We start from the raw sequence: 8,919 nt of genomic DNA, 5'->3' as shown, positions 1-8,919 counted from the left end.
AAAAAAAAAAAAAATGCTGCCACAGAAGATGGGAACGGTGGTAGAGAGAAGAGGCCACACCTCAGTGGCCTACAGTTATGTGTTTGCTGGACGCTAGGGGCGGAGGGAGCAGACAGGCCCTGCCCTCACAGGGCTCGGGGTTTGGTTGGGGAGATACAGAGCCCTTCTGGGACACTGTGAATGTTAGGGCCAGGTCATTCTCTGGTATGGGGCTGTCCTGGGCACTGCAGGGTGCTGAGCAGCGTCCTGGGCCTCCACCCACTCCGTGCCAGGAGCGCCCCCTAGTTGTGACAACCACAGATGTCCCCAGATGTGGCCCCAGGGGCGGGTTGGACAGGTGTCGTATAGCAGTGCTGAGATTGTGCCCTGGTCACAGCAGCATCCTGACAGTGGGGGCAGGCCCGAGCCTTCGCTTTGGTACTGGTTCAGTCCTCCCAGCAGCCTTGGAGGAGGGAGGCGGGCTTCCCCCGTTTCCAGCTGAGGAAGTAGGCTCCTAGGTTGGGGGGCAGCCTTCCCCAGCGGAGCCACGCAGGTGTGGAGCCAAGTTCCACCTGGCCTGGCCCCAGGGGCGGTGCTGGCTCGCACTAGGCCACCAGCTGGGCCTTGGTTTGCAAAGGCGGTGGTATTTCCCATGGATGGCAGAGGAGGAGCCGGGGCCCCAACCAGGGTGTAGCTGCGGGGAGTGCGGGAGCCAAGACCAGGCACAGCTCCGCCTCAGACCATCCTGGCGTTTGTAGGGTCTTCGCGGGCCTGGCAGGGGAGCAGGTGAGCGCAGCAGCCTGTGGCGTGAGCAGAGCATGCAGGGCCCCGGCCCAGCGGGTCTGGCTCCTGGTGGCTTCAGGATGGCTGCTGCACGTGTGGCCTCACTAACTGCGCTGGGCATGGTCCCGGGTGACAATTAACTCCCCAGGCTGTACCTGCGACCCCGTGGCCCTACCTGGGCATGCAGCGTGCATGTGTGTGCACGTACATGTGTGTGTATGTGTGTGTTGATGCACACGTGTGTGGCGGCAGGGTATGTGCCCGGGCCTCCTAGCTGGGACTCCTCAGCAGCGCCTGGGCCCGGGTTTGAGACTGGGGATGATGGAGGGACGTCAGGACAGAGATTCCCAGGTGCCAGGCCCCACTCCAAGAGTTTGGCCAAGCTGTCACCCACGGGAGCAGGTGGACTTCCCAGCCCCAGAGTCCCCAGCTCTGCCTGCCTCGAGTCCCAGGTCTGTGGGATGCTGACGGTGCCCTTGTCCTCTCTCCCCAGGATGGGCGGGATCCCCGCTGTGAATGGCCGCGGGGAGCGGCTGCTGCTGCACATTGGCATCATCGACATCCTGCAATCCTACAGGTGGGTGCCAGGGTCTGCAGTCCCACAGGGAAGTGCCCGGGTCTGCAGTCCTACAGGTGGATGCCCCAGGTCTGCAGCCCCACAGGTGGGTGGGTGCCCCCAGGACAACCATGCGCAGAGGCGCTTGCCTGTGGAAACAGCTGCACCAGCAGCTCTGGGGGCTTCCTCAACCTTCTGGAAAGCTCTTGCTTGGCTGCCCCTTCTTGAGCCCTAAAGGAAGGTGTCTGGTCGCCTTGAAAATCCAGAGTGAGTTGGGCGTAGTGGTCCACACCTGTAATCTAGCGCTGTGGGAGGCTGAGGCGGGAGGATCGCTTGAGCCCAGGAGTTTGAGACCAGCCTGGGCAACATAGCAAGACCCCGTCTCTAAGAAATATCAAAAAAATTAACCGAGCCTGGTCGTGCTCCTGCTACTCAGCTACTCACGAGGCCGAGGCAGGAGGATTCCGTGGGCCCAGGAGCTCAGGGCTGCAGCCGTGAGCTATGGTAGCCATGCTGCACTCCAGGATGGGTGACAGAGCAAGACCCTGTCTCGAAAAAAAAAAGAAAAAAGAAAATCCAAGGAGTGGGTTTGAGGCCTCCCTTTGGGGCTTGAATATATGTCTTTTGGTTTTTCATTTGTTTGTTTTGAGACAAAGTCTCGCTCTGTCACTCAGGCTGAAGAGCAGTGGTGCGATCTTGGCTCACTGCAGCTTCCGCCTTCTGAGTCGACCCTATTCTCCTGCCTCAACCTCCCGAGTAGCTGGGGTTACTGGCATGTGCCACCATGCCTGGCTAATTTTTGTATTTTTAGTAGAGACGGGGTTTCACCACGTTGGCCAGGCTGGTCTCGAACTCCTGACCTCAGATGATCCACCTACCTTGGCCTCCCAAAATGCTGGGATTACAGGCGTGAGCAACCGTGCTTGGCTGGGGCTCTAGAATGTTGAAAGACAGGGTCATGGCCGGGCGCGGTGGCTCAAGCCTATAATCCCAGCACTTTGGGAGGCCGAGACGGGCGGATCACGAGGTCAGGAGATCGAGACCATCCTGGCTCACACGGCAAAACCCCGTCTCTACTAAAAATACAAAAAATTAGCCGGGCGAGGTGGTGGGTGCCTGTGGTCCCAGCTACTCAGGAGGCTGAGGCGGGAGAATGGCGTGAACCCGGGAGGCGGAGGTTGCAGTGAGCTGAGATCCAGCCACTGCACTCCAGCCTGGGCGACAGAGCAAGACTCCGTCTCAAAAAAAAAAAAAAAAAAAGGATCACGCCCTCAGTACTATGGACATTGGGACCAGGTGGTTGTCTGGAGTGGGGCCGTCCTGGGCACTGCAAGGTACTAAGCTGAGAGCCTCCACCCACTCCCTGCCAGGAGCGCCTGCCGCCCTGAGTTTTGACAGCCGCGATTGCTCAAGGCCATGGCCCAGTGTCCTTGGGGGTGCACAGTGGCCCCTGAGTGAGGCGGCATGGCATGGGCTTGGCTGATGTCAGCTGCCACTCTGGGCGCTCTCTCCACAGGTTCATCAAGAAGCTGGAGCACACCTGGAAGGCCCTCGTCCATGATGGGGTGAGCACCTGCACCCCTCCTCCCATCCTTCCTCTGTCCTCCTGTCTGTCGTCCCGGCCTTCCTCCCATGCATCACTCCACAAACGCAGACTACCTCCTGGGGCCAAGCATTGAGGACTAACTAACAGCCTGTAGAATCCAAGATCCCAACAGGCACCCCCATTTTTCAAGAGTGTGTAGAAAGTCCAGGCGGGAGCTTCCAGAATAAGCACTGGGCGTGTCGGGGGACGGCCAGCAGAGGCCTCTGGGGATGTCTTAGACCTTGCCAAGGCCTAGAACCCGCTGCCTAGGGCAGATAGGAGTGCTGCCTTGCTCTGACGAGGCCGCCTGACACCGCTGGGGTTGTCCTTGTCCCCTGGCCCACAGTGGCCGGGCACCGCCTCCCACCGCAGCCTTTGAGGGTGGAGTCATTCACAGTCCTGGTATGTGGGCCACTCCTCACCCAAGGAGGCTGGGAAAGGAGGCTGCATTCTGGGAGGCCAAGGGTCACATCCCAGCAGGGCCCCAGCCAGACCATCCTACCTCAACCTCCCCTGCAAGTCCATGTGGGCCACTGCGCCTGGCCGGAATACTTTATTCATAGCTGGTTGAAAAAGTCAAAAATGCGAATAGGTCTCTAGCAGAAAAGCTTCCACACATTCCCTGGCACCCAGTCTCCCTCCCCAGAGTGAGCCACTGTTCCCTGTTCCGTGAGCCCCTTCCAGGAAGCCACAGCACCATGGACCCATCTCGAGCCTTTTCACACAGAAGGTGCCCCCCGCACACATACAGCGTCTGTCCAGGGCTGTCTCCAGCTGCTGGTTGATGCGCCCTCTGCCCCCGGGCACCCCCAACTCTCTTTCAGGACACGGTGTCTGTCCACCGCCCCAGCTTCTACGCCGAGCGCTTTTTCAAGTTCATGAGCAACACGGTCTTTCGGAAGAACTCCTGTAAGCCACCTGAGCCCCGTGGGGCAGGAGGGACCCAGGAGGCCAAGAGCCCTGCAGGGCGGGAGGGACCCCGGGGGAGGCTGAGAGACCTGTGGGGCAGGAGGGACCCCGGGGGAGGCTGAGAGCCCCGTGGGGCGGGAGGAACTCGGGGAGGCAGTAAACCCAGAGCCCCTGTGCCCCCCTCAGACCGGGCCTCATCCAGAGGCAGGATAGTCGGGACATTTGCTCTGCACAGGAGCCACCGCCGGAGTCTGAATCCTGAATCCTGGCCTGGCCTCGTCCTGCCTTGTGGCCTTGAACAGGCACGTCCCTCTGTGCCTCGTTTTCCCCATTGGCACAGCACTGTGAGAGTACAGTGTTTATATATGGGATGGGCGGGCCTGGCCCAGCAGGCAGCTCCGTGTGTGGGGCTCCGACAGCATCACCATCGCCACGGAAATCCATCCCAGGCAGGGGACCCAGGAGGCCGGCATTGTAGGGCGTGGCCGGGGAGGTCACAGGGCAAACAGTGGTGGGACGATGGGGACTCCGGGTTCACCCACAGGGTACCTGGGGGAGGTCCCCATTTCTCAGGGCTCAGCTTCCCCCTGTAGCATCTGGACGCAGACTCAGGGTTCCAGGCCCCCGCGCAGACCTCAGCCCGTGGCCTACCTGCTGCCAGACGGGTTCCTCCCTGGGGTCTGTTTCTCAGCCACCCTCCCCACTAGAAGGCTCTCGGGCTACCCAGCATCCTGCACAGGCCTGGCACGCAGAGGTGCTTGGGAAGTGTCTGGGGTGGGCATGAATGATCTGCAGGTCCGCACCCACGGGGTTGCTCCCGGGAGACAGCAGGGACAGGCACGCCAGTGCCCAGCACTTGCAGTCAGGCTGCTCTTCCCGGCCTGCACACCTGCTCCTGGCCCCGAGGCCAGGGACCCCCTCTCATTGACACCATGGGAATTGGCAGACACCACGCATCGGGATCTGTCTCCAGAGAGCTGACTGTCGAGCCTGTCCCCGCACCCCACCCTCTGGGACTGATGCCACAGGATCATTCCCAGTCATCCAGGGCTGTTTGCCAGCCTTTGGTGACTGTAGGAAGCTGCACAAGGCAAACTGAGCACCTACTGTTTACCAGGAGCTGTGTGGGTCATTCTGGGGGCAGAGGTCACAAGAGCTTGGTGAGGAGGCAGAGCTCACACAACACTGAGGACAGGCCTGGCCCTGTGTAGGGCGTCACCTGCCGCACCACACCCCACTGCTAAGGTCGGCCAGCGGGGCGCAGAGAGACTGAGCCACACAGCCAGCGGGCGAGCCTGGATCTGGGCTCAGGCCCTACATGCTGAACCATTGGCTTCTCTAACCACAATACCTGGTGCTACCTAAGACTGTCAGTGTCCATCTGAAAATGGGGGCCCCACCCGGGCTGGGCCGCACATGGAAGGGTATAAAGCCTGCAGGCATCCCTGGCCAGCTGGGTCGACAGGAGTCACAGGTCTGCAGGACCCCGGGAGGGGCAGGCACTGTGCCAGGGTCCCAGTGTGTCTCATAGAGACGGTCGGGTAGGCACGGGAGTCACAGGTCTGCAGGACCCCGGGAGGGGCAGGCACTGTGCCAGGGTCCCACTGTGTCTCATAGAGACGGTCGGGTAGGCACGGGAGTCACAGGCCTGCAGGACTCCGGGAGGGGCAGGCACTGTGCCAGGGTCCCAGTGTGTCTCATAGAGACGGTCGGGTAGGCAGGACAGGCCACTCAGGCTCTCAGTCCCTCCCCGGGCAGAGCCCGGTTTTCCACCAAGAGGCTTTGCTGCTTCCCGGCCTCAGGGACGGGCAGGGGCCTGGTGGGTCTCAGGGACACAGGTATATTTGGGCAGCGGCCCTGTCTGGGCTTTGCTGTGAGCCCCCAGCAACCCCAAGCGCCAACACCCACCCTCCCCTGCAGCCCTGAAGTCCTCGCCCTCCAAGAAGGGGCGCGGTGGAGCCCTGCTGGCTGTGAAACCCCTGGGGCCCACAGCTGCCTTCTCGGCCAGCCAGATCCCCAGCGAGCGGGAGGAGGCCCAGTACGACCTGCGGGGGGCCCGCAGCTACCCCACGCTGGAGGACGAAGGTGAGGGGCAGAGGGCAGAGTGCGCCTGTGGGGGCTACAGGGGGTGTCAGCAGCAGCCCAGTGGGTGGGGCGCCGCCTCATCCTGAGTACTCATCTCTCAGTCTTCCCCTCCGGATCTGGGATCCGCAGAACCTCCTGCCCAGGGACTGGGGGCTTCTGGGACAGCCCCAGGGAAGAGTCCAGGGAGAGCTGAGTGTAGAAGGCTCCACTGGGTGGGGTGGTGACAGCTCCCACCTTCTCTCACGGTCACTGATCTGAGGCGCACCAGGATGTCATCAAAGCCATGCAGCCCCCAGGCTACGCCTGATGTCAGGGAGCGCAGGGGACAGAATGAAGGAATTGACATAGCCATGCAAGAGCCCTAGGGCAGGACCACACTGCTGGGGGAACAGCAAGGAGCCAAGCAGCAGGGAGGGGAAGAGAGGAACAGGGGAAGAGAGCAATGGGGAGGGGAAGGTGGGGGGAGGGGATGGGCCTGGCTGCACAGGGCCTTCTGGGCTGTGTAGGGCTGTGGATTCTATTTTGAGAGCGGTCAGAAGCCTTCGTGTGAAGGGGGAAGGTCGTCCTTCCCTGCCGTGTGGGGAGGTGGGCATGTCCGGGAGGCAGGCGGGCACTGGGTGTGGGTTCCCAAGCCTCAGGGAGAATCGACTGTGTGTGTTTGGGGGCCTGGAGGCTCCGCAGGGTACCCACAGTCCTCTCCCCACAGGCCGGCCCGACCTTCTGCCCTGCACGCCACCTTCTTTTGAAGAAGCCACTACAGCTTCCATTGCCACCACTCTGTCATCCACATCCCTCTCCATTCCTGAGCGGTCCCCCTCGGAGACTTCGGAGCAGCCTCGGTACAGGTGGGCGGAGGCATCCGCTGTGCGCGTGGGCGGGGCGTGCGCGTGGGCGGGGCATCCGCTGTGCATGTGGGTAGAGCATCCTACATACAGAAGGGTGAGGCATCCGCTGTGCATGTGGGCGGGGCAGCCTATGTACAGGAGGGTGGGGCATCCGCTGTGCATGTGGGCGGGGCATCCTATGTTCAGAAGGGTGGGCATCCGCTGTGCATGTGGGCGGGGCATCCTATGTTCAGAAGGGTGGGCATCCGCTGTGCATGTGGGCGGGGCATCCTATGTACAGGAGGGTGGGGCATCCGCTTTGCCTGTGGGCGGAGCATCCGCTGCGCATGTGGGTGGGGCATTCTATGTACAGAAGAGTGGGGCATCCGATATGTGGGAGGGAGGGGCATCTGTACAGGTGGGCGGGGCTGCCAGGTAGGCAGGCGGGTAGGCAGAGCAGGTAGACTGAGCAGGCGGGCCATCTTCTTTCTGGGTGTCACCCGTTTGCTGTGTCTCTACAGGCGGCGCACACAGTCCTCCGGACAGGATGGCAGGTGAGACCCTGCCCCCTTCCAGCTCCTCCTGCATAGCTCCCAGCTCCCATTGCCGCTCCCCAGCCCATTCCTGCCCCCCAGTCCCTCTGCTCTCTGCCCATTCTTTTCTGGGGACAGGTGTAAGGTTCCAGCACTCGGCCCTAGCACTGCACACAATCTTCGAGCCGCTTTGTTTTCCTTACACCCTGGGACAGCTGTGGCCTGTTGGATCCTTCTTTTTCTTCTTCTATTAAGTTTTTTCTAACCTAAGATACAGCGGGAACGTCGTGAAATGCTCCCGTCCTGCCCAAGGCCCGTCTCCTCCCCAGGAGCAACCGCTGGGACTGTGGGTTTTGTCTCTTGGCTGATACTTTCTGGGAACACAGCAGACGTGCACCAGACTTTTGTTTCTCTTTTATTTTCACACCAATGGGCACACCCGTGCGTGCCGCCCGCATCTTGCTGTTGTCACTTGACTGAGGGGGATCTTGGGCGGGTGTGCGCCGTTCCTGTCACGCCTGCGTGCCGTCCTTCCATCCCATGGACTGCACCTGGCTTTAATGCCCAGCCCTCGGGGACATTTGCGAGGTTCCCGGGGTCTCGCTCTTGTGAACACCGGGGCAGTGGTGAGGTGTTGCTTTCCTTAACCGTGTTTTAATCACTGCCGCCTGATGAAAGAAACCCCTTGGTGCCATGGGTGGGATGTGGCCCTCCCCTTGGTCCAGCGTGCCATTTGGAGAGGCTACACAGCCAGGCCCGGCTGCTGGGACACTGATTCACCTGTGTCAGGGCCTCAGCTGCCAGGTGCAGGCACCCCCAGGGCGTGGGCAGGGTCTGAGGTGTGCAAGCTGGTCAGGGCTGCCATTCGCTCATATGCCCCCAGAGCCTGCTACACCCCAGGCCCTGCCGGCACCACAGTCACCAAGGGACCCAGGTGGACAGTGCCCCGGCTGGGAGTGACAGCCAGAAAGACCAGGCCCAAGCAGGAGGCTCCCAACTCCCCTCTGGGACTGGCCCTGGAGTTCACTGGGCACTCCTAGGGGAAAGACTGGGGGAAGCGAGGAGGGAACCTGAGACACAACCTCCCATTGCCTGCAGGCCGCAGGAGGAGCCGCCCGCGGAACAGGACCTGCAGCAGATTACGGTGCAGGTGGAGCCTGCGTGCAGTGTGGAGATCGTGGTCCCCAAAGAGGAGGACGCAGGGTGAGCCTGGCTGGGCGGGAGGTCAGGGCGCCCTCCCGCTGCGGGCTGGGAGGAGCCAAGAGCATCCCGAGGTTTCGTCGTGAAGCCGTTCTTTCTTACTGGGTTGTATTCGCAGACGGTGGATTTTCCCATAAGGTTATTTTTTGATTGAAGGGAGTGGTTCTTCACTAGCCGAGGTGATCCTGGCCCCCAGGGGAAACTGGGCGATGCCTGGTGGTATTTGTGGCAGCGAGTGGTGGCCAGGGACGCTGCTCAGCATTAGCCTGCAGTGCCCGGGATGGCCTCATCCCAGAGAAGGACCTGGTTCCAGTATCCACAGGGCCCAGGCAAGAGACCCTGGGCTAAGGGCTGTGAAAGAACATCTCTGAACTTCCAAGCGTTTAACGAATTTTTTTTTACCTTTTTAGTATTTATTTTATTTTATTTTTAATTTTAATTTCTTTTTTTTTATTTTTATTTTTT

The 8,919-nt window shown here is 61.1% G+C and overlaps 1 protein-coding gene across 1 annotated transcript in view; it reads left to right on the top strand.

Moving 5' to 3' along the window:
- PIP5K1C (phosphatidylinositol-4-phosphate 5-kinase, type I, gamma) overlaps window positions 1-8,919 on the top strand; it is a 45,298-nt gene that overhangs the window by 25,190 nt on the left and 11,189 nt on the right. The window contains exons 9-15 of the mRNA XM_011943441.1: window positions 1,256-1,339; window positions 2,835-2,883; window positions 3,728-3,812; window positions 5,733-5,897; window positions 6,604-6,742; window positions 7,243-7,275; window positions 8,353-8,457. Of these exons, the coding sequence (XP_011798831.1) occupies window positions 1,256-1,339; window positions 2,835-2,883; window positions 3,728-3,812; window positions 5,733-5,897; window positions 6,604-6,742; window positions 7,243-7,275; window positions 8,353-8,457 (660 nt within the window). The remainder of the gene's footprint in view (window positions 1-1,255; window positions 1,340-2,834; window positions 2,884-3,727; window positions 3,813-5,732; window positions 5,898-6,603; window positions 6,743-7,242; window positions 7,276-8,352; window positions 8,458-8,919) is intronic.

Source organism: Colobus angolensis, unplaced genomic scaffold (genome assembly GCF_000951035.1).
Source record: "Colobus angolensis palliatus isolate OR3802 unplaced genomic scaffold, Cang.pa_1.0 Scaffold22, whole genome shotgun sequence".
Classification (NCBI taxonomy): Eukaryota; Metazoa; Chordata; class Mammalia; order Primates; family Cercopithecidae; genus Colobus; species Colobus angolensis.
The sequence above is the reverse complement of the archived record's forward strand: the minus strand, read 5'-3'. Positions and strand labels throughout refer to the sequence as shown.